The 26,176-nt window shown below is 41.4% G+C and overlaps 2 protein-coding genes across 2 annotated transcripts; both read left to right on the plus strand.

The window, feature by feature from the left end:
* Window positions 1-4,625: 4,625 nt before the first annotated feature.
* On the plus strand, window positions 4,626-19,911 carry LOC118359936 (Na(+)/dicarboxylate cotransporter 3-like). Its single transcript, XM_035738868.2, has 13 exons — window positions 4,626-4,940; window positions 5,562-5,827; window positions 6,024-6,187; window positions 10,703-10,763; window positions 10,875-11,054; window positions 11,396-11,521; window positions 11,719-11,811; window positions 12,103-12,207; window positions 12,331-12,428; window positions 17,129-17,241; window positions 17,466-17,627; window positions 18,311-18,448; window positions 18,564-19,911. Exons 1-13 carry the CDS (start codon window positions 4,824-4,826, stop codon window positions 18,747-18,749), a joined length of 1,809 nt encoding a protein of 602 aa, XP_035594761.1. The 5' UTR covers window positions 4,626-4,823; the 3' UTR covers window positions 18,750-19,911.
* Window positions 19,912-20,966: 1,055 nt separating this feature from the next.
* On the plus strand, window positions 20,967-23,573 carry ocstamp (osteoclast stimulatory transmembrane protein). The gene is made up of 3 exons (XM_035737988.1): window positions 20,967-21,090; window positions 21,583-22,597; window positions 22,755-23,573. Exons 1-3 carry the CDS (start codon window positions 21,047-21,049, stop codon window positions 23,133-23,135), a joined length of 1,440 nt encoding a protein of 479 aa, XP_035593881.1. The 5' UTR covers window positions 20,967-21,046; the 3' UTR covers window positions 23,136-23,573.
* The last annotated feature ends 2,603 nt before the right edge of the window (window positions 23,574-26,176 follow it).

The following is a 26,176-nucleotide window of genomic DNA, read 5'->3' on the forward strand; positions in this document are numbered from 1 at the left end:
GACTCGTAGGTAGTACGGGTCTCACACCGTGTATTTATTTGAGGTACTCCTCGCTCATTTGTTTGGGTTCAACCCTGTACCCTGTATTTTGTATACGTGTTTGTTTGGTCTTCGTCCCTGTGCCTTTACATGGCACACTGTAATTTAGGTACATTTTTTAAACTATTACGCATTCCTGCGCCTGTCTCCCGATCTTTCACAACGTGACAATCATCTATGCATAGTCACTTTAATAACTCTACCTACATGTACACATTACCTCAATTACCTCGACTAACCGGTGCCCCCGCACATTGACTCTGTACCGGTACCCCCCTGTATATAGTCTCGCTATTGTTACTTTACTGCTGCTCTTAAATTACTTGTTACTTTTATTTGTTTTTCTTATTTGTATTTTTTTTTTTACTGCATTGTTGGTTAGGGACTCGTAAGTAAGCATTTCACTGTAAGGTTTGATTTGATTTGATTTGATGGCATGTATAAAGCAAAAAATAGGGGGGGAAACCTGTCCTTTGGGAATTGCCGAAGTCTACCCAGGTTTTCGATATGAGTACTTCATACTCACTATTTCATTTGGAATAACTGAATGGAACAAATTGATCTGTGATGAAATATGATCTAAAGTACACTGTACCTTTTTTCAATCTTAGAGTAGAGTTGCTTAGTTGCACTGTCTGCTAAGGGTAAACCACTATGACTATGTCATGGTCTAATCTGATTCATCAGACACAATCAGCATGGGGACGAGGTTATGGTTAGTCCACTGCCAGTGCCTATGGCTAACTGAGTCTCTAATCTCCTCACTTACAGTGACCTGCATCCACCTTGTCATTCTGATTATGTTCTATAGCTGGAAGAATCTGTTCTATAGCTATTACTATTGGGCAAAACGTAACCCAAAACACAACCAAAACAGACCACAATTGCATCCAACTAGTTTTTAGAGATCACAAGCTTGATGTAGTCATTGTGTGGAAGGAATATGGGACCAAATACTAAACTTTTGACTGCTTTCCTACAACATAAGTACATTTTCAAAAATACTTATGACTTCTTCACATGGGGGTATTAAATAGATAAAGTGCTTTAATTTATAAACGGTAAATCGGGTATGAAAATACCCTTAAAGGTACAATCAGCTGTTACTTCAGTACATCAATTTTTGACCTACAAATTCATGATTCTTGATTCTTGATGAATATAACTCATGAGCCCAGTTCAACTGTCATACCCCATCAGAACCCAAAATATAAGCGTATTTTACTCCAATGTCTGTAAACAAAGAAAATGTAAACAAAACATTGGTTAAAACTATAATATTTTGATATCATGGATGTTCAACCCTTGCATCATAACTCTGTCTATGAATTTGAAAGTGATTCAATTTCTCCGGCCCCCATCCCTCAGCTTTTTACGGAACCAGCGGTGAGGAGGCAGGTTTGGTGTTGTTTCTACTGCTGATTACTGCTTTAAGTCAAATGTGACATTCTGTAGGCTACTGTAGTCTCATATGAAACATTTGATCTCAAATCCAAAATGCTGGATTATTCAGCCAAACAAAACAGTGTTGCTTCACTGTCCAAATACATATGGTCCTTCTGTAGCTCAGTTGGTAGAGCATGGCGCTTGTAACGCCAGGGTAGTGGGTTCGATTCCCGGGACAACCCATACGTAGAATGTATGCACACATGACTGTAAGTCGCTTTGGATAAAAGCATCTGCTAAATGGCATATATTATTATTATTCATATATTATATGGAAGGGAGTGTACCCCACAAACCGTTTTTTTCCCTTCAGTTTTTATGTATGACACATGTTGACACTAGATGGCACCTCTGCATCGCAGAGAATAGTTCAACAGTGGAAAGCGCTACTTATTCCTGTGATCAAGAGCAATAGAGGGCCTCTATGAGGCCATCAGACTGGTGCCAGCAGAGACCGTTTCTTGCCAGGCCAGGGTAGTTATGAATGGCTTTAGAAAGTCAAAGAGAGAGGGAGCTTTTCCCGTGGGAGAGAAGCGAGCCTGCCATTACCTTCCTTTGAGAAGTGCCAAAGCAGAGAGTCAGTTGTCACTAGTTACCACAGCCACAATGTAAAAATGGACTATATCGTAAAAATGTGCTTGAGCAAGGGTTAGGCATAAGGTTAGCAGTGTGGTTAAGGTTAGTGTTAGGTTTAAAATCAGATTTTAAGAATATACATTTTAGAAGTAGGCAGGGTTTAGTCATAATTATGACTTTGTTTTTAAAACAAGCCAGCTCACCCGTGATACAAGTCAGTATTCAAGGTCCATCCATGTGTGAAGATGTCTGGAGATGACATGGAAACTGGATACTAGGGGCAACAGTAAGCATCTGATTCCAAAGGTTGCAGGTTTCGAATCCTGCAATAGAAAAACATTTTTGAAGTTTAGGAATTAGGAGTTAATGCCCAACCTTAAGATTTGAGTTAATGCCTGAATTTAACCCTAACCTTAAAAGTGAATGCCTAAATGTAAACTTAAACACTTCGAAATTTGAAGTTAGAAACAACTTCGAAATTGTATGTTTGTGAAACATGGAAGAATGTCTAATTCTGACATGCGACTGTGAGAGCTAGTAGCTTAAATTTGTTATGCGGAGTGGAACAAGGAAACCCAAGAGCAGACTCAGACAAGTAGACTGGAATGAAGTAACCAAGGTATTTATTGAAGGAGGCTGTGGCTGGAGCTTAAGGGGGCTGAATAATTTTGCACGCCCAATTTTCCAGTTTCTGATTTGTTAAAAAAAGTTTGAAATATCCAATAAATGTCGTTCCACTTCATGATTGTGTCCCACTTGTTGTTGATTCTTCACAAAAAAATACAGTTTTATATCTTTATGTTTGAAGCCTGAAATGTGGCAAAAGGTCGCAAAGTTCAAGGGGGCCGAATACTTTCGCAAGGCACTGTAAATGCCATTCGCATTCTCTCAAGATGCTGAACGAATTCCGTCATTTTCTCCACTCCTGTTGCAAAGACGAAATGTTGCCTACGTATAGTAGACCTATATAATTCTATTGCAAGAAATGCTTAATTCTGCAGGAGTTGATATTAAGGCTATGTGAGAGGTTATAGATCTACAGTCAGTGTCCAGATTTCAGTTTCCATTGAACCCATCTGAACAGTAGTCTTATAAGTTCCCTTGACATACCATGCCTATTTGAAGTCCCCGTCTTGTGACTGTCGAATTTGTATAGTGCCTCACAATCATCACACATAACCTGGTACTATCAAGGTACTATCATCCTCTTTTACCTTTCCCATAAATATTTATTCAGCCACTCCCTTCTCTTTCAACTCTCCATTTCGCAGCTTTACTCTTATTGAATTAAACGCCGACATATTCCTTTTTGCCTCAGTGGATCTACGTTAACTTTTTCAGCCCATTCACAAAAGCATTCGGCTATTGGCACGTGGGCTATTTGGCGCGCAAACATAAAAAACGCTTTGTAGCCTAAATATATCAATTGCACAATAATTATACATTCATAGATTTAAACAAAAAAAAGTATCCTCTTACCTTTATTTAACCTACACGCCACCCACCAACCTATACGCCACCCACCAACCTATACGCCACCCACCAACCTACACGCCACCCACCAACCTATACGCCACCCACCAACCTACACGCCACCCACCAACCTACACGCCACCCACCAACCTACACGCCACCCACCAACCTACACGCCACCCACCAACCTACACGCCACCCACCAACCTACACGCCACCCACCAACCTACACGCCACCCACCAACCTACACGCCACCCACCAACCTACACGCCACCCACCAACCTATACGCCACCCACCAACCTACACGCCACCCACCAACCTATACGCCACCCACCAAACTACACGCCACCCACCAACCTATACGCTACCCACCCTTCATCCACACAATGTTGCATGACCATAAACCACCCACCGTACGGGTAAAACCCCGAGGACTGCGGGTTATGAGGAAAACGCGCATCACTAGTGTGTAGGCCTATGTGTGTGTGTGTCGGAGGGTTTGGGTAGAAAAAAGTAGAAGACACATTTCCATCTCTATGGACCAATAAAATAACATCTTATATATTGCGTTGTTGTGCGCGCAATTGTGGGAGCCGCCAACGAAATTACAAATGAACTGAAGTCACCTCTTTATCCAGCAAATGCAATAGGACATAGGCCTATCTTTCAATTATCTACAAAAAAACAACTAGACTACGTAAACTGTGTTTGATCAAATGTTACTGATTACAATAGTAGTCTCCATGTAGTTGGTCTTCATTTTTTCTCTCCAAACGTATGAATTCTGCTTAAAGGTCCTGACATTTATGGCACAGAGACATGTTGCTCTTATCCTTTAATAACTTCAAGCAAGGTCACTGGTTCAAGTCCCTGCCGCCTTAAATACAGTATTACATGTCTTACCTGTTTGGCCCGTTTCCTTGTGAGATCCTCCATGGATGGGTTATAGGCTATAAGATCACATGATGATTGACAGTTTTTGATTAACGATGACATGGCATCTGTTTTGCAGGGAGGAACCAGACAACCAGACTGCTGGAATGCTTTGCATTTTGGTTGTTATCAGTAAAACAAAATAAATCATCTGCCTGATGGGACAATCAGAGAACAGGCTCAATTTGCGCACATCCATAATAACTTGAACAACGCGCTAGGAGTTAAACTGTAAGCCAATAGTTAAGCTTCTCCAAGAGTGCAAAAACAACAAAGTCAAGGTAATAAAAGAGATAGAGGCGTCAAGTTCTGCACTAAAGCGTAACATAACGAGCTCTGACGCTCATATTCGACATGGAAATGGAAACCATATCAACATTCGCTAAGAAACTTTGGTGTGTCAAGAAACAACTTATTCTTTTCCTCACTCCACTTATTCTTCTCCCGCTACTTTTCGGGCTACCAGAAAAGGTACGTGGTTATTGGAAGATGCACAGATATTCTTACTGTAACCATTTATTCCTCTAATTTACAAAGAAGAAGTAGATTCAACTTTTAAGTTATACCTTAACCAAATTGCTAAACCATATCAAGCCTAAAACTGATATTATCATTAATATCCACACCTGCCTTTAAACCTGAACAAGAACACCCTTTAATCTGATATCTGTTGGTCTTCACTGAAATTAGAATCAGGATCCTAAGAAGAGCCCCATTAGATTAAAACCTACAATTCTATACTTTTGATCTGTTTTAGGGTGATTGTGTTATTCCAGTGTAAAGGACATGGCCCTGCTCCATCATATGTCTAAAAACACAATCCTTACATCCATAACTTGGCTTAACTCCATCCCCCCTTCTTAATCATAACCACAGCCCAATCCGAGCCCTTACTAATAACTTCAAAGACTTCTTCATTAACAATTCTCCACCTAATTTTGAAAATCCAGTCACATTAAAAAGGTACATTCCTTGTACATTTAACTTGCCACGGCACGATACAAACATGAATGAAATAGATCACCTTTGTAAATGGTACAGTTGGCTTTTCCTCTTGGGTGTTCACCAACATGTTTCTGTTACGTTTTGCAGGAGGGGAAATGCCTGTACGTGGTGCTGCTGATGGCTGTGTTCTGGTGCACAGAGGCTCTTCCCTTAGCTGTCACTGCCATGCTACCTGTTTGCCTCTTTCCAACCATGGGAATTCTTCCATCCAAAAAAGTCTGCCCCCAGTACTTCCTCGATACCAATTTTCTCTTTCTCAGTGGTCTTGTTATGGCGTCAGCTATTGAGGAATGGGGTCTGCATCGCAGAATAGCTCTGAAAGTTCTTAAGATTGTTGGAGTCAAACCAGCCTGGTGAGAAGAATATATCGCCATATACAACAGTAATAAATTCATCATAATTTATATTTTGGGATTATTTTCCATTATCTAATGTGAATGCCCTGCATATGGCAAAATATAGCCTACATATTCATATTATCAGAAAGATTAAATGTATTGATGTGTCACTCCACTTACTCCGGACCCATGTGTACATCTCTCTATGCAGGTTGATTTTGGGAATGATGATCACCTCTGCCTTCCTGTCCATGTGGCTCAGTAACACCGCAACAACGGCCATGATGCTTCCCATTGCTAACGCCATCCTGGAGAGTCTCTTTGGAGACCTGGACACTCTGAAGGAAAACTGTAAGGTGAAAGACGAGACAGAGGGTGAGTTGCTGTGTAGGGTTTCTCCAACTGTCCCATATATACTACCAAAGGTCAATGGTTTTAGAACACGTACTCATTTAATGTTTTTTCTTTATGTTTACTATTTTCTACACGGTAGAATAATAGTGAAGACATCAAACTATGAAATAACACATATGGAATTATGTAGTAACCAAAAAAGTGTTAAACAAATCAAAATATATTTTATATTTGAGATTCTTTAAATAGACACTCTGCCTTCATGACAACTTTAAACACTCTTGGCAGTTTCTCAACCAGCTTCATGAAACAGGTGTGCATTGTTAAAAGTTGATTTGTGGAATTTCTTTCCTTCTTAATGCATTTGAGCCAATCAATTGTGTTGTGACAAGGTAGGGGGTATACAGTAGATAGCCCAATTTGGTAAAAGCCAAGTCCATATTATGGCAAGAACAGCTGAAATAATCAAAGAGAAATGACAGTACATCATTACTTTAAGACATAAAGGTCAGTCAATACAGAAAATTTCAAGAAAGGTTCTTCAAGTGCAGTCGCAAAACCCATCAAGCGCTATGATGAAACGGGCTCTCATTGGGATTGCCATAGGAATGGAAGACCCAGAGTTACCTCTGCTGCAGAGAATAAGTTCATTGGAGTTACCAGCCTCAGAAATTGCATCACAAATAAATGCTTCTCAGAGCTTAAGTAACAGACACATCTCATCATCAACTGTTCAGATGAGACTGGGTGAGTCAGGCCTTCATGGTCAAATTTCTACAAAGAAACCAGTACTAAAGGACACCATTAAGAAGAAAAGACTCCCTTGGGCCAAGAAACACGAGCAATGGACATTAGACCAGTGGACATTTGTCCTTTGTTCTGAAGTCCAAATTGAAGATTTTGAAGAAGGAGAGTGATGGAGTGCTGCCTCAGATGTCCTGGCCTCCACAATCCCCCGACCTCAAACATATTGAGATCGTTTGGGTTGAGTCGGACCGCAGAGTGAAGGAAAAGCAGCCAACAAGTGCTCAGCATATGTGGGAACTCCTTCAAGACTGTTGGAATAGCATTCCAGGTGAAGCTGGTTGAGAGAATGCCAAGAGTTTGCAAAGCTGTCATCAAGGCAAAGGGTGGCTACTTTGAAGAATCTCAGATATAAAACATATTTTGATTTGTTAAACACCTTTTTGGTTACTACATAATTCCATGTGTTACTTCATAGTTTTACATTTACATTTAAGTCATTTAGCAGACGCTCTTATCCAGAGCGACTTACAAATTGGTGCATTCACCTTATGACATCCAGTGGAACAGCCACTTTACAATAGTGCATCTAAATCTTTTAAGGGGGGGGGGGTGAGAAGGATTACTTTATCCTATCCTAGGTATTCCTTAATGAGGTGGGGTTTCAGGTGTCTCCGGAAGGTGGTGATTGACTCCGCTGTCCTGGCGTCGTGAGGGAGTGTGTTCCACCATTGGGGAGCCAGAGCAGCGAACAGTTTTGACTGGGCTGAGCGGGAACTGTACTTCCTCAGTGGTAGGGAGGCGAGCAGGCCAGAGGTGGATGAACGCAGTGCCCTTGTTTGGGTGTAGGGCCTGATCAGAGCCTGGAGGTACTGAGGTGCCGTTCCCCTCACAGCTCCGTAGGCAAGCACCATGGTCTTGTAGCGGATGCGAGCTTCAACTGGAAGCCAGTGGAGAGAGCGGAGGAGCGGGGTGACGTGAGAGAACTTGGGAAGGTTGAACACCAGACGGGCTGCGGCGTTCTGGATGAGTTGTAGGGGTTTAATGGCACAGGCAGGGAGCCCAGCCAACAGCGAGTTGCAGTAATCCAGATGGGAGATGACAAGTGCCTGGATTAGGACCTGCGCCGCTTCCTGTGTGAGGCAGGGTCGTACTCTGCGGATGTTGTAGAGCATGAACCTACAGGAACGGGCCACCACCTTGATGTTAGTTGAGAACGACAGGGTGTTGTCCAGGATCACGCCAAGGTTCTTAGCGCTCTGGGAGGAGGACACAATGGAGTTGTCAACCGTGATGGCGAGATCATGGAACGGGCAGTCCTTCCCGGGAGGAAGAGCAGCTCCGTCTTGCCGAGGTTCAGCTTGAGGTGGTGATCCGTCATCCACACTGATATGTCTGCCAGACATGCAGAGATGCGATTCGCCACCTGGTCATCAGAAGGGGGAAAGGAGAAGATTAATTGTGTGTCGTCTGCATAGCAATGATAGGAGAGACCATGTGAGGTTATGACAGAGCCAAGTGACTTGGTGTATAGCGAGAATAGGAGAGGGCCTAGAACAGAGCCCTGGGGGACACCAGTGGTGAGAGCGCGTGGTGAGGAGACAGATTCTCGCCACGCCACCTGGTAGGAGCGACCTGTCAGGTAGGACGCAATCCAAGCGTGGGCCGCGCCGGAGATGCCCAACTCGGAGAGGGTGGAGAGGAGGATCTGATGGTTCACAGTATCGAAGGCAGCCGATAGGTCTAGAAGGATGAGAGCAGAGGAGAGAGAGTTAGCTTTAGCAGTGCGGAGCGCCTCCGTGATACAGAGAAGAGCAGTCTCAGTTGAATGACTAGTCTTGAAACCTGACTGATTTGGATCAAGAAGGTCATTCTGAGAGAGATAGCGGGAGAGCTGGCCAAGGACGGCACGTTCAAGAGTTTTGGAGAGAAAAGAAAGAAGGGATACTGGTCTGTAGTTGTTGACATCGGAGGGATCGAGTGTAGGTTTTTTCAGAAGGGGTGCAACTCTCGCTCTCTTGAAGACGGAAGGGACGTAGCCAGCGGTCAGGGATGAGTTGATGAGCGAGGTGAGGTAAGGGAGAAGGTCTCCGGAAATGGTCTGGAGAAGAGAGGAGGGGATAGGGTCGTGCGGGCAGGTTGTTGGGCGGCCGGCCGTCACAAGACGTGAGATTTCATCTGGAGAGAGAGGGGAGAAAGAGGTCAGAGCACAGGGTAGGGCAGTGTGAGCAGAACCAGCGGTGTCGTTTGACTTAGCAAACGAGGATCGGATGTCGTCGACCTTCTTTTCAAAATGGTTGACGAAGTCATCTGCAGAGAGGGAGGAGGGGGGGAGGGGGAGGAGGATTCAGGAGGGAGGAGAAGGTGGCAAAGAGCTTCCTAGGGTTAGAGGCAGATGCTTGGAATTTAGAGTGGTAGAAAGTGGCTTTAGCAGCAGAGACAGAGGAGGAAAATGTAGAGAGGAGGGAGTGAAAGGATGCCAGGTCCGCAGGGAGGCGAGTTTTCCTCCATTTCCGCTCGGCTGCCCGGAGCCCTGTTCTGTGAGCTCGCAATGAGTCGTCGAGCCACGGAGCGGGAGGGGAGGACCGAGCCGGCCTGGAAGATAGGGGACATAGAGAGTCAAAGGATGCAGAAAGGGAGGAGAGGAGGGTTGAGGAGGCAGAATCAGGAGATAGGTTGGAGAAGGTTTGAGCAGAGGGAAGAGATGATAGGATGGAAGAGGAGAGAGTAGCGGGGGAGAGAGAGCGAAGGTTGGGACGGCGCGATACCATCCGTGTAGGGGCAGTGTGGGAAGTGTTGGATGAGAGCGAGAGGGAAAAGGATACAAGGTAGTGGTCGGAGACTTGGAGGGGAGTTGCAATGAGGTTAGTGGAAGAACAGCATCTAGTAAAGATGAGGTCGAGCGTATTGCCTGCCTTGTGAGTAGGGGGGGAAGGTGAGAGGGTGAGGTCAAAAGAGGAAAGGAGTGGAAAGAAGGAGGCAGAGAGGAATGAGTCAAAGGTAGACGTGGGGAGGTTAAAGTCGCCCAGAACAGAGTTTTGATGTCTTCACTATTATTCTACAATGTAGAAAATAGTCAAATAAAGAAAAACCCTTGAATGAGTAGGTGTACAAAAACTTTTGACCAGTAGTGTACATCGAGTGAAAAGATACAAAATATTAAGTAGCCAAGCCAGGACAAATTTGGTCTTTTCGACACTGCAATGCAAATTGTTTGTAGTGCTTACAAAAACAAACATACTATATTTCAACTTTCTAAAGCTAAGAGTGATATTTCCAAACTGAAACTGTAATAGGTAACTGAAGGTGTGAACGTTTTTACAACTACCTGTTCCATCACATGGAACTTCGGTGCACGACATGTCAATATTAAAATGATAATTGATTAAACATATTAGCCGCCTTTCAAGTCATATATTAAATATGACGAAGGCCTAAAGACAACCTACTTAGAAAACTGGAACTCACAGGCTTTGATGAGAAAGAAATGTTGAAATATCTCTGTTATAGCTTGTCTCATTCATTCTATAGCTATGGATACTGTAGCATCACAGTAATTGGTTCATGGGAAACATGTTGATTCTCAGTAGAGGTCGTTTTCATTTTTAAAAATTTAGCCTTTATTTACACTTAGATGACCGCCTAAATCACGTTCAAATTGGTCTTCAATATGGAATTGTTATGATGTCTCAACCTGTCCTTAAAAATATATATATTTTGTCATTTGTCACCACAGAGTAAACAATGTAGAGAATAACTCTAACACAACCTGTTCACTTCAACATCCATCAGGTCAAGCACGAGTAAAGCTGCATGCACTGTCCTCTGAAAAACAGATCTTGTCTATAGACGGGTAAGAAAGCAAACACAAACAAACTGAACAATTGAAGCTCTCATGTTGTTAGAATAGGATTCATGGTTATCGTGTAGCTATTTACTAATGTTGGTATAATTATATCTTCAGACCTGATCGGATGGAGCGTTCAGATGGGAGTACTGCAGAGGAGATCAGGACAGAGTCAGAGTACCAGATGAAGGTGTGGAAAGGCTTCCTGATATGTATCCCGTACGCTGCCAGTATCGGAGGGACTGCCACCCTGACAGGCACTGCACCAAACCTCATCCTCATTGGACAACTTAAGAGGTACCCAAGTTGAAGACTTGGCTGATCTCACTTTCTCCTACTGCATCTGAACATACACTCTCAGGCAATAGAGCAATAAGGTGACAATGTCTCTCTGAGGAGGTCTAGTAGAGGGTTTTGTACAACGTACAAACTTTTAACCATTATGAAAAAAGACGAGACAAGTGACACAGGTACTGGGATGTTTCAGACATTGTAGAACATCAGACGTCCCTCTTAAAGGCCTGTTAGGATTTAACTGGAAAATAGCTGTGTACGAATAACATGTTACATTTAGACCATAAAACGACTTTATTCACATTTGCTGTACCGTTTCTGACAGTTGCTTCTTTGTGTTCTAGTTACTTCCCAGAGTGCGACTTGATCAATTTTGGCTCTTGGTTTGCATTCGCATTTCCTCTCATGGTGTTCTTCCTCATCTTGGGATGGCTATGGATTTCTTTCCTCTACGGGGGCCTGAATACACGGTATGATGGTGAAATCAGATCTAAGTACAGCACCTCATCAGTGTTAAATAAAAATGTAACCATAGATGATGACATGTGGCTGTCTGGTAGAGTTCTAGGATTTGTGACTGTACACTTTTTGAAGTAGTATGGAGTAATACATTCTTCTACCTGTCAGATATTTCCACATTATTTTCATACTATTTTTTTGTGTTCAGGTTGTGTGTGAAGAAACAGGATGAAAGAGCACAAGCAGAGGCGAAGGCTGAGGCCGTGATTGATGAAGACTACAGAAAACTAGGCCCCATAAAGTAAGGACATATCTCTAGACTAAATCACAGGCAACATGCTCCAGTCTTAAATCATGCCCTACACCAGGGGTGGCTAATTCTAGTTCAGGAGGGCCACATTGTTCACATTTTAGATTGTTTATTTGAATCAGTGTGTTAATGCTGGGATGGAACAAAACGCCTGCTGCAGCCCTCCAGGACTAAAGATGACTACCCTTGTTCTAGACCCTACCCCTGTTCTAGACCCTCTGGACTATATGTCGGTGGTAATGTAGAATTCCTGAGACAATAATTTCCTATCTTCCATTTTAGTTTTGCAGAAGGAGCCATCGCATTCTTTTTCATTTTGTTTGCCGTTCTCCTGTTTACAAGAGATCCTAAATTTGTAACTGGATGGTCCACGTTTTTCAACAAAGGGTAAGAGAGACAAGCTGACAATCCACTGCCCGTTAACTAGGATATGTCTGTATAATTCACTGGAGGCTTGAGGAAACCAGCAGCATCATGACTTCCTCTTCTTTGATTCTCTTCCTCCTGCAGGTATGTGTCAGATGCGACCACTGGAGTGATCATTGTGTCAATCCTATTCTTCTTCCCTTCCCAAAAGCCCTCTCTTAGCTGGTGGTTTGATTCTAGAGGTCAGTACCAGAAAGGATATGTCCCAAATAATGAGAAATACATTTTTAGAATATGTCAATTTAAAATACCACTGTCTCAAATCATATAGCCTTTCTGTACTGATATAGAGAAAACTATATTTTCAAATCAAAAGATTAGATGGATTGAAGCAGCTGTATACATTGTATTCGGAAAGTATTCAGACCCCTTGACTTTTTTCCACATGTTGTTAGGGTACAGCCTTATTCCAAAATTGATTAAATCATTTTTTCCCCTCATCAATGTACACACAATATGCCATCATAACAAAACAGAAACAGGTTTTTAGCCATTTTTGCAAATGTATATATATATATAAAAAATGAAATATCACATTTACATAAGTATTCAGACCCTTTACTCAGTACTTTGTTGAAGTACCTTTGGCAGCGAAGCCACTCCTACGTTGTCTTGTCTGTGTACTTAGGGTCGTTGTCCAGTTGGATGGTGAACCTGAGATCGTGAGTACTCTGGAGCATGTTTTCATCAAGGATCTCTCTGTACTTTTCTCCGGTCATCTTTCCCTTGATCTTGTCTAGTCTCCCAGTCCCTGCCGCTGAAAAACATCCTCACAGCATGATGCTGCCACCACCATGCTTCACCGTAGGGATGGTGCCAGGTTTCCTCCAGACGTGACGCTTGGCATTCATGCCAAAGAGTTCAATCTTGGTTTCATTATACCAGAGAATCTTGTTTCTCATGGTCTGAGGTTTCTTTAGGTACCTTTTGGCAAACTCCAACCCAGCTGTCATGTGCCTTTTACTGAGGAGTTGGTTCCGTCCGGCCACTCTACTAAAAAGCCTGATTGGTGGAGTGCTGCAGAGATAGCTGTCCTTCTGGAAGGTTTGCCCATCTCCTCAGAGGAACTCTGGAGCTCTGTCAGAGTGACCATCTGGTTTTTGGTGGTCCCAAACTTCTACCATTTAAGAATGATGGAGTCCACTGGGTTCTTGGGGACCTTCAATGCTGCAGAAATGTTTTGGTACTGTCACGATCGTCGTATGGAATGGACCAAGGTGCAGCGTTGTGAGCGTACATTTTCCTTTATTTGCAAATGTCGCCAACAAAACAATAGTACAACAAAAATGAATGTGAAGCTCCGTAAGGCTATACATGCACAAACGAAGACACCTACCCACAACTACCAAAAGGAAAAAAGGCTGCCTAAGTATGATTCCCAATCAGAGACAACGATAGACAGCTGTCCCTGATTGAGAACCATACCCGGCCAAAACATAGAAACAAACAACATAGAATGCCCACCCCAAATCACACCCTGACCTAACTAAATGGAGAAGTAAAATGGCACTCTAAGGTCAGGGCGTGACAGGTACCCTTCCCCAGATCTGTGCCTCGACACAATCCTCTCTCAGAGCTCTTTGGACAATTTCTTAGACCTCATGGCTTGTTTTTTTGCTCTGACATGCACTGTCAACTGTGGGACCATATATAAACAGGTGTGTGCCTTTCCAAATCATGTCCAATCAATTTAATTTACCACAGGTGGACTCCAATCAAGTTGTAGAAACATCTCAAGGATGATCAATGGAAACATGATGCACCAGAGCTCAATTTCAAGTCTTATAGCAAAGGGTTCTGAATACTTATGTAAATAAGGTATTTCTGTTTATTTTTTTTTATAAAAACCTGTTTTCTCTTTGTCATTATGGGGTATTGTGTGTAGATTGAGGAGTATTTTATTTAATCAATTTTAGAATAAGGCTGTAACGTAACAAAATGTGGAAAAAGGGAAGGGGTCTGAATACTTTCCGAATGCACTGTAGATGCACTGTAGATCTGGGTTTTTAAAGTCACATTATTATTCAGTCATGCCTCATCAGACAGAAATTACAGTAACATTGACTCCTATTAAGGCAGAATATTTTTTTTGTAATTTCATTAATCTATATCTGAAGCAGAACTTGTATTGGCTCTGTTGCAAAGTACTGTAAATAACCTGAGGAATGTTAATGACGTAGATTAGTGAGTCTGAGCAGAGTCCCGTCGTGAGGTAAGACTGTCGCCCCTTATTATTAATCCCTCAAAATGTGTTGCCACACTTGGGTTTGCTCTGTGTACTTTGCTCTGTGTTCACCCACTGGTTTAACATAGCACACAACTTCTTATGCAACAGAAATACCAGTGTTTTCATTTTGTACCCTCATGTTTTTCCAGCGAGATTAGAATATGTACACGTTTGGCATTGAGCTCTTTAATGTTCTTTATTATAAACTATTTTGAGTAGGTATGTTAAGAATTAGCCTGTGAAGTAATAGTTCCCTTTCAGTCAGTTCACACTGTACAACAAAAGCACAACTCCCCATAGTGATGTTGTACCTCGTTCCCTCCCTTCAGGGAACAGTAGTTATATTCATAACTTTATGTTTTACCGGGCATTGACAAATGAAAAATGTCCGGCAGAGCGGTGCCCGAGACAGAAACAAAACCCCAACCAGCCTTATTTTGTCCACTAAGTGGGTCCTCAGATCTTCAAAAGGTTCTACAGCTGCACCATCAAGAGCATCCTGATGGGTTTGCATCACTGCCTGGTATGGCAACTGCTCGGCCTCCGACCGCACGGCACTGCAGATGGTAGTGCGTACGGCCCAGCATATCACTGGTGCCAAGCTTCCTGTCATCCACGACCTCTATCTAGAAGAAAAAGAAACGCACACCTATTAAGAAAAGGTGCTGGCTAGCGGAGTAGAAAACTTGAAAATAAAAGAGAACCGCACACTCTAGGAGCTCAGATGCAAACATTTAATTACCAGCGTTTCGACAGCCAAGCTGTCTTCATCAGGGTATAATCACAAACCCTGCTGGATGACTCGTTTATATAGTGTCAAAAGACACAGGTGTCTGTAATCATGGCCAAGAGTGGTCTAATATCATTGGTTAATAATCAAATATTAAAATGTCATGCAAAGAACAGCATACAAACAACAAATGGATAGCATACGATCATAGATTCATTTTAGACTACACAAGCTTACAAACAATTACAATGGCAAAGTCACAATAATCACAAGAATGGCTTCAGAACAAAGTCTACGTTGAGACCGAAGGGCGCAGGGGTCTTTAAATTAAAGATCCAGGCAGCCTCTCGTTTTAACAATAAATTATCAAGGTCACCCCCTCTCCTAGGGAGGGTGACATGTTCGATGCCAATATAACGCAGAGACGAAATCGAGTGGCCTGCCTCCAAGAAGTGGGCCGCAACTGGCTAAGTAAAGTTTTTACACCTAATGGTGCTACGATGCTCTGAGATACGTACTTTTAATTCACGCTTTGTTTTACCTACATAATTTTTTCCACAAGGACAAGTTATAAGATAAATAACTGCCTTAGTGGAGCACGTAATAACACCTTTTATTGGGATCGATTTCCTTGTTTGTGGGTGTTTGAAGGATCTACATTTATAAGTGCCATTGCATTGAGCACAGCCATTACATTTGTAATTTCCATCTAGTAGGGGCGCAAATAGAGGTTGTTCAGGAATATCTTGGGGTGGTAAATCAGAGTTTACCAATTGGTCTCTGAGATTTCTGCCCCGCGAGAATACGACCAATGGAAGGTCAGAAAACACATTTTTATTTTTTTTATTTTTTTATTTTACCTTTATTTAACTAGGCAAGTCAGTTAAGAACAAATTCTTATTTTCAATGACGGCCTAGGAACAGTGGGTTAACTGCCTGTTCAGGGGCAGAACGACAGATTTTGTACCTTGTCAGCTTGGGGATTTGAACTTGTAACCTTTCGGTTACTAGTCCAATGCTCTAACCACTAGGCTACCCGAGACTATCAACGGATTTTAGGATGTGCCAATGTTTGTGAACAATTCCCTTAATTTGTTCAGAGCACTTTGAATAGCGGGTAGTTAGAACGCAAGAATGCGTCTTTTTGCGAGACTGACCTTGAAAAAGGTCATGTCTCGTTTTGTTTTGAATTTTCTCAATGGCAACATTAATCTGATCATTCTTGTAGCCCCTCTTCTTGTACTTTCTTTGCGTCTCAGCCCTCTATACCAGGCTGTGTCAGAGGAAGGCCCTAAAAATTGTCAAAGACTCCAGCCACCCTAGTCATAGACTGTTCTCTCTGCTACCGCACGACAAGTGGTACCGGAGCGCTAAGTCTAGGTCCAAGAGGCTTCTAAACAGCTTCTACCCCCAAGCCATAAGACTCCTGAACATCTAATCAAATGTCTAGCCAGACTATTTGCATTGCCCCCCTCTTTTACGCTGCTGCTACTCTCTATTTTATCTATGCATAGTCATTTTAATAACTCTACCTACATGTACATATTACCTCAATTACCTCAGCTAACCTGTGCACCCGCACATTGACTCTGTACCGGTACCCCCTGTACACTCTGTATATAGTCTCGCTACTGTTATTTTACTGCTGCTCTTTAATTATTTGTTACTTTTATTTTTTATTGTTTTATTTAATCTGCATTGTTGGTTAACAGCTTATAAGTCTACACCTGTTGTATTCGGCGCATGTGACAAATCAAATTTGATTCGATAACCGTTACTTTGACCACTTAACCCCTGCTGCAGCTCTTTCTTTATTGCCTCTTTTCAAAGCTCCTTGCAGGTTAGATATTCTGATATTTGGGTGGTTGACCTGGATTTGTCTGTTGGGCAGATGTCGATTTCATACCCTGTCATGTTTTCCACAGCACCAAATACTCCATATGTTCCTCTACTATCATGGAAGAAAGCACAGGAATGTGTCCCATGGAATATCATTCTGTTGCTGGGTGGAGGCTTTGCCATGGCCAAGGGATGTGAGGTAAAACCATATCATTTACATATAGAATCATTCATCCTTAAGTTCTCTATGGGTAAACCCCTTTCATGTTTAAGGGTGCACACCATAGATATGAAATCCCTTTAACTCACATTCTCATTTGTGTACATTCAAATAGATGTTGTGTGGTGATTTCTATACTTTCTGACCTATTTCTGCTACTACTGAGTCAAGGGCCGTCTTGATGCTCTGTCCCTGTGGTGTAGGAGTCAGGACTGGCGGCGTGGATAGGAGCCTACCTCCAGCCTATCGCTCAGGTCCCTCCTGCTGTGGCAGTCATGTTTATCACCGCTTTCCTGGCCTGCTTCACAGAGTTCGCCAGCAACACCGCCACCATTATCATATTCCTGCCCGTCATCGCTGAACTGGTGAGCTGTCAGCTATTGTATGACATGCCCACAACAGTCAACATTTAGTTAGATGTTTCCATTATTAAGAATGAAGTACCCTGTGGGTATGAAGAGGTCAGTCGGCACTCATTTTGAAGAAAGGCGTATTTTGTGTGTAGTATTTTTGAATACCCTTGTGAACTACAGTACCATAAAGCCTTGAACTCCACTGTATTACTAATCCCCCCCATGGGAAAAGATAATGGGGAAGTTGATGCTCTCTACTCTAATCTCCCACAGCAATGTACTTTTTTAGTGTTTGTCATGGGGTCAACAGATCTGTCAGTTTAGCACCATGGCTGTTTGGTCTGTTGGACATTAACCACAGTTATCAGTAACCAGTTGTCTTCGTCTGTCTGTGCCAATGTCTTACAGTATTGTTAAATCTAAGCAATAATATCACCCAACCAGTATCATCCAGTATCACCCTGACAAGGGCACCCTAGTTACTTATCTCCAGCGACATTTCTAAGCCAAGTACATTACTAAGAATTTGGAATATCGTTGCCACTTATTGAATGCGATGTGGATTCACACACTCTTTGTTAATTTGTGTTACTTGTGTTAATCTGCAGAAAACTGTTTCAAAGTATTATTATTCTCCATTAACACAATATTTCTGCAAAATAATATCAATGACTGTGTTTGTCTCCTCTTTACAGGCTATGTTTGTCAAGGTGAATCCTCTTTACTTCATGATACCTGCGACAACAGGATGTTCATTTGCCTTCATGTTGCCAGTCTCCACCCCGCCCAACTCCATTGCCTTTGCATCTGGCCATCTTCTGGTGAAGGACATGGTAAGATCCTCACGCCAATATACTGTGTGACCATATTTCAGACTGTTCTTAAACTTAAACATACTCTATCCTAGTAGATAGATGATTTACATCTGTTTGGTTTCTCTGTTCCCAGGTGAAAACGGGCTTTGTGATGAACATTTTGGGCATTTTATCAGTTTCTCTGGCCATGAACACTTGGGGTCGTGCCATGTTCAGTTTGGAGACTTATCCAGACTGGGCCCGTCCAGTCAACATGTCCAGTACTGTCACAGATATACAATTCCCCTCCGTCCCACCTTTCAACCTTACTAGTTTGTGATACACTGCATATCGTAGATCTGAAGCTTATCCAATACAAAGTATTACACGGTATTATATAGTAAATACTAGAGCAGCATTTCTGAATATGTACAAAAGTCAACTATAGATTTGGGGAGCATTAGCCGTTACTTTAAGTTATTTAGCCTATGGTGTGATGGCTATACCATGTTGCGAATGTACTGTACACTTCTAGATTCTTCCATTTGCCTACTGTATACTATATGAGTTTAGATTTTTTTGTTGTTCAGGCTCTCCTTGTGCTCTACTTCCTCTGTCGTGTAGATTATACTAAGTTCTATCAGCTAATTTTCTTGCCTGTCACATGCCACGAACCCCTGGTCTCCCAGATGTGTCCAATGTTTTGTCCTGGTTTGTTTTAGGTCCCCGTGCCAAGTTTCCATTTGAAGTTCATTTGTTTGGGCAGGGCAGGGGGTGACAGAATAGACAGTGGTTGGTCTGTCTGTTGTTACATTCTCTTCCACAGTTATACAACAAGTCATGTCGGACACCGTTTTTGTCCGGACACCGGTGATGTCTGTGTCATCATTCTGTCGCTATGCTTGCTGAAATGCCTTGCATCTTAGTGTCCTCTGGTGTTCAGTGTGCCACTTTGCGAGTGTCTGTCTCATTTGTCACTGTAACATTCCCTAGATAGTATTTGTGAGGATAATCCTTTTGATTAGGGTGTTAGCAGTCTGCTTGATGATAATAGACCCAATCCATTTCATCACACTGAGCGCTCAACCTCCAAGTCCGCCACCTTCTAGTAAATCACACTTGAACTTGATCCTCCATTGATATTTAGTTAGGATAATCTGTGACTGTCTTGATGCACAACAGGAGTTTGTGAATTATTCATGGAAAGATACTTACCTAGCCCATGGGGTCACAGGCTGCACATGTTTTAACACATTCTAAGTTACACACATAAAGTAATTTTTACTTTTCATCATGTCTTTAAAATACACAAATTGTGATTTTCTGATCTTATTTCATTTGAAGTAATCATTTGAAATGTGGTACGTGGAAATCTAATTAACAATCTTCTACCGTAGTTTGTATTTTGTGTAGTACGTTTAGGTTTATCAATGCACATTTTGGAGCTTTGTTATTTTCTTAATACTACTGTTGTTACCAAATAAAACTCAACAGCAAATGGGTTCTTTTCTTTTTTCGTCAATCCATGGAATTGGTATATTTAGCTGATGTCAGTGAGCAGGCACCGACAGACATGCCACACAGTAATATATACTACAGAGCAACTCAAACCATGAGATGATATTCAGACGGGGGCCATGCCACTATAGTCCTTTTTAGTTTTAATCATTGACCCAGGTGACACAGCATAAAATGTACTGGAATCAAGTCTCATTCAACAGCCTTATGCCTGAAAGCACCAAACAAGATACCCAATAAGCCAAATGAGGCGAACAAACAAGCGAACAACACATGTGAAAGAAAGTTGCATTGAAATTTGCTTGGAACACAATTTCTACATGTGTCTGGAACCAAGCGGTGATATTTTGGCCCCTGTTTCTCTAAAGAATGGTGAAGGGCTGTACATTCCTTATAGTGTCTATTTGGCTATGTAAAGTCTCAAGGTCTGGCACATGGTTAACTCAGCAGAACTCTGAAGTAGTTACTCAGTGTAAGAGAGGAAGGGTCATTGGTGGAGCCGCCATTAAATGAGACAAACTACAACAGAACACAATGACACTTTGTTAAATAGAAGAACTTGTTGGTAAAGGAATACACAACATTTTGGAAAAGGAAGTTTGACAAGTCGTAACACAACATGAAACTGCTCAACCTTGATGCTCAACCATTCAAATATACGTATTAATTGACTGTAATACAAAGGGAAATTAAAAAAGCCCCAGCCAAACATTTTATTTTGGAAAACTCGCACAATTGCTCACATGCTCATAGTTTCCCAGATCATAGCAATCCCCCCTCCTATCAGTCAGTAGTAGTATGACCTCCCACGGGGTTATGTTTTCGACCTTAAAATAGGATACCACAATGCTCATATAGAACCTTTTAACTCACCAGTACTTCCCTAAATGATTAGTCACCAAGTATTGCATGTTCCATCATGTGTTGATTTGTTATGCCTGTCAATGTCAGTGAGTGTGTGTCAGCATGTGAGCATGAGCAAGAGCCCTTCTGTTCCCTTTGGGAACCGTCTTACACATCTATGTGGCAATGACTGTGCATGATAAGTTCCTGTATCAAACTTCACAGTTACCCCCATCAGACAACTGTGTAACTTCACATGCACTGTTGCCAAGGAGAATGAAGAGCATTACTGAGTGCATGGACTGTGGCTTTTCATTGAGGTTGGTGTTCATTTTTCAGTCTTTTGAGTGAAAGAGACATTAGGTTACTGGACAGCTATTTATGAGATGATTAAAGAAATTAATGTTATGGTGAAATGTATATTATTTTCACAGTGAATTGTGCTAGGCCCTTCTTGTGAAATTAAGAAAGCTGGCTTATTAAAGTGTTAATTACACAATAATAAGCAGTTCTGCTCTTGTATAATGTTGATATTAAAACAATACATGATGATAGTCAGAATGGTGGATATTGCAGTTTGATCGAATTCACAGCCTAGTTATAATACAGTGCAATTCTAAAATGTGTTTCATGTTTAGTTTATTCTAATAAGCCATTTACTTTATTGTTCGTATTCTTACCTTTTATTATTTCTTATTGTTGTTGCATTGTCAAGGAGCCTGCAAGTAAGCACTTCGTTTGATGATGTATACCATGTGTATACTGTAAATACAACTAATAAAACTTGAATTCACACAATCATTGGTTTTCAGGCAAAAACCTTGGGGTGCCATGAAGACCACTCTACAGTGTCTGTGGGATGTTTACTCAAAACCAACCCAGGCTGCCAAGGAGGTCCTGACATTACTTTCTATGTGTTTCATTATAGCCATGGTGACTGGTGGTCTCCTCTACCATTGGATGACAGAGATCCTGAGATATGACAGTGGTACTTCCAGCACTGCTGCCTGCATCTATAGCGTGGCCATCCTTTTCCTCTCGTTCCTCTGTCATCCTCTCCGTTGTGTGCTAACTATGATCCTGCCCACTCTGGGCACCAAACAGGGGCGCAAGCTGATCATTTCCACCTCTGTGATTGTGTTAGTGTTGAGCATCATCCTTAACATAACCGTTAACATGGGAGTGGTGATACACGTTTTAAAGTGCACCTCTGAAGGTTTTGTCCACTCTCTTTTAAACTCATCTGAGCTGTTTCAAGAAGCAAAGAGAGATCTTGTTAGAGAGGCTATCAAAGTGAAACAGGAAGAACTAAATATTGTTAACAGGTTGAGGAAATTTGATCATTTTACGCACATTGATGTGTCAAAGGTCAAAAATATGTTTGTTACTGTAAGCAAACAGATTGAGAGTGACTTTTCACGTGCCAATAAACTGCTGGAGGATTATAAACTTCTGTCAAACAGGATTCTGGCGGCCATCTTTCTAATCTACCTGATAGTTGAATCAGCCTACTACCTGAAGTCATATGTCAATTCAGTTAAGTTTGACAACGTTTACATCACCAGACAGTTGCTGCAAAAAGCATCTGAGGATGGAATCCAGATAGAGCCAACTAACTTGAAAAATATGGTTAATTCCACAAGTTGTAAAATAACAAAACAGGAATTTACCAAATGTCTTGCTCCCATAGTAGTGGTGACTTTGTATTTTATTGTTATTATCTTCATAATGGTTTTGGATCACATTGTGTACCATCTAGTTACAGTGAGTGGGCCTTGGCTGCTGGATGTTCCAGCTACATCTGTCAACATAGCTGTGAAATATAAGGTAGGTCAATATTGATACAGTACTTTTCTATGTGAGGTCGGGCACATCACAGGACATAATGTGACATTATATAATGTGTAGCCTTGAGATCAATGATGATATAGAAATTGAATAACACAGTGGACAAATGGGGACTGGATTCTCTTTTCTCTGACAGATTCACCTGCGCTTTCCAGGTCTATGTATTATCCCAGCTATCTGTAGGGATACAGAACTGGCAAACCTCCACAAGCAGTATGACTGGACATTTAGCCCAGAGGCTTTACGCTGTTATATTGAGCCCTCTGCACCAGACCTGAGAGTGAGGGTCTTCCTGGGACTACTCTGTCTGGTGAGCTACATCATGGTGTTACTGGAGGTCTACGCCAGGCGCATCCGCAGGAAAGTGTCTGCATCCTTCTTCAAAATGCAGGAGGAAAAAAGAATTAATTTCTTATTGAAGAAGATACAGGCGAAACAGGACACAAGAGAAAACAAAATATTTTTCATTGAAGCTGTGAATGAGACCCGCGTTCACACAAACCAAAACGTAATTTGAAGCTTGACTTGCTGTCATTATATGTAGTTTAGTGAGACCTCTGCTTTTAATACGTTCACTGCTCCTCTTGAGCTATTCTAAAATAGATTTATTTTAGAATTGGAGAAAACCCTGCTCAGTCTCCCCAGCTGTCAGCTGAGAGAATTTGTTGATTCGATTTGTCCATATTTTCAGATTGAACTGATTCTGCAATATACAAATGAAAAGCATGGAATAAAACATGTAACTTCAAAGTGATACAAGCATGCTTATCCCTGTGTTACAATACAATTGATGAATTCAGTGCCAACATCCTGCTCTCCATGAGCCAAAGGGCCTGTTGAGAACAGGACAGGGCATCCTGTTACTGAGTCACAGTCATAGGACCTTTCTCCTGGTCGTGGAGCACCCCTCTTACGCCCACATTGCCTCGTCTCAACAACACTCATGAAACCATGTTTGTAGGCTTAATGAAGAAATAAATACCATATAACAGACTATCACAAGCGTTTTCACTCAATGTTTTATATTGTGAAAGGTTGATGCTTTTAAAGAATTTGATAAAAATGGCTTTGAGTTCCCTTTTAAAGTAAAACTACTTTTAACATGTAAGGAACAAGACCATGTATTACTTTGTTTCTTACCGCAAGGGAGAACTCCACAATCAACAGACGACTAGGTTACACCTAGCCCCACTAGGTGTCACTAACACTAAGTGCATTTGTGAAGTTTTTAAGGGACAAATAAGCTATGAAAATTCTCATAACAAGGAGCGTAAAACAAACTCATTGAAAATCTGTGTCAACAAACTATTTGTCCAATTCAATTAATTAGACTCAGATGAATGTTCAGAGGGCAAATATTATGACACATAGTCGTGTCATGTGTGGGCCTTCCGAATGTTATTACAAATTAATGAATATAATCATGCTTTAAAATGTGCATAACAATCACAATTATTATTTTAGTGTTTTGGTAATATACCGTTTATTATTTCTGGTCAATGATGGATTCGATTGTGTGAAACTCATTTTCATATGACACCTAAAACTTCAACTTTATCTGAGAGCAAAAAACGCTTCTGTACCTCTGTGATTAATATTTGTACTTTTTTGTCATACCACAAAAATGCTTCAGCGTTTTTAGCAGCACACTGCTTTCAACTCCCAGAAGGCATCAGAAGGCACTTTTAGCTAGAGTATTATTAGAACGCCTGTTCATCTATTTTTTATCCAGCCATTTTGTCCGTCTTCTTTTTTTCTTCATCTTTACCCCATAATTCAAGACTATGTGTCTAATATTTTATGCTTTGTTGCTGTGAGGCCTGGAACAAAATGTATAATTCAGATAATTTCTCTCCACATAAAATCTTTGGTTCTGTACCAAAATAAAAGGTTAATAAATTGTATATCTTGGATGTAACTTGATCTCTTGATTCAAATCCAAGCTAGCATAGAAATTGAATGTCATTAATGAAGCATCATGTAAAAAGTAAGACCAGCTTTGTCAAATGGGGTGATTATGAGAGACACAAGGTCAAATAGTCCAGCGGATAGGTTAAATAATTGTTCCATTTTATGATACAAATATCAAACTTGGCACACTAATAGATACCTTAAAGAACATTTGGAAGATTGGAGGCAGTCTGGGAAGCCTGGCCTGGCCTTAATATAATTGGCTGCCACTCCAGATTTCCTGTTAGAAGAAAATAGGGTAAAATCATTCCAAACAATATAAAATTGTATTTACCCACTAAATAAACGCCACAGATAATAAAGACAAAAAAGTACTCTTAAGACCTTAAGAGGGGTCAAATTGAGGACATTCTGACCATAGTCCAGTGGCTAAATAAACAAATTGTGGACTTTGTGATAGAGCCACCAAATTTCACGCACAGCTAGGTCCTGTCTAAAGAAGTATTTCTGGTTATAGTGCTATATCAGATTTTGTCCATTACCCCTGGCAATCATTTCCAAAATGGCCGCTGAAACGTAGGCTACGAACCAAAGATAGGTAACTGGTTGGATAGATATCACCAGGGTTGCTCTGCTCCGGTCAGAGAGAAAACGGATGACAGAGATAGTGCCAAAGTTCACATATTTATTAAGGACTTGTGGGTTGACATGGTAAAGTTGGATTTGTGTATGGTTCTGCAACAAAGGAGAGAGATCATAAGCAGGTTGCATAACATAAAAGGTAAAGGTGATAAGGATGCATTTATTAAACCAATATATTACTTAGAACGAAAATAAGGAAATTACATGACATCTTAATGTTAAGGCTTAATGTTAAGATTGAGAGAGACTCAACAGTTGGTTGATCAATTTATCGCAGCAGTATGAAGCTCTATCAAGTCTGAGGGTTTTTGTACAGCCGCCAACCAGCTGCATGGGGCTGTACTGGACACGAGTCACATGGCCATATTACCATAAATAATTGGTACATACAGCCCAATGATGGCTTAAAATGTTTGAGGAGGTCTGTAAAACAATAAAATGTCCCAAAGATGCCATATACAGTTGAAGTCGGAAGTTTACATACACTTAGCCAAATACATTTAAACTCAGTTTTTCATCATTCCTGACATTTAATCCCAGTAAAAATTACCTGTCTTAGGTCAGTTAGGATCCCCACTTTATTTTCAGAATGTGAAATGTCAGAATAATAGTAGAGAGAATTATTTAATTCAGCTTTTATTTCTTTCATCACATTCCCAGTGGGTCAGAAGTTTACATACACTCAATTGCTATTTGGTAGCATTGCCTTTAAATTGTTTAACTTGGGTCAAATGTTTCGGGTAGCCTTCCACAAGCTTCCCACAATAAGTTGGATGAATTTTGGCCCATTCCTCCTGACAGAGCTGGTGTAACTGAGTCAGTTTTGTAGTCCTCCTTGCTCGCACATGCTTTTTCAGTTCTGCCCACAAATGTTCTATAGAATTGAGGTCAGGGCTTTAAGATGGCCACTCCAATACCTTGACTTTGTTGTCCTTAAGCCATTTTGCCATAACTTTGGAAGTATGCTTGGGGTAATTGTCCATATGGAAGACCCATTTGCGACCA

The sequence above is a fragment of the Oncorhynchus keta genome, chromosome 27, assembly GCF_023373465.1.
Source record: "Oncorhynchus keta strain PuntledgeMale-10-30-2019 chromosome 27, Oket_V2, whole genome shotgun sequence".
Taxonomy (NCBI): Eukaryota; Metazoa; Chordata; class Actinopteri; order Salmoniformes; family Salmonidae; genus Oncorhynchus; species Oncorhynchus keta.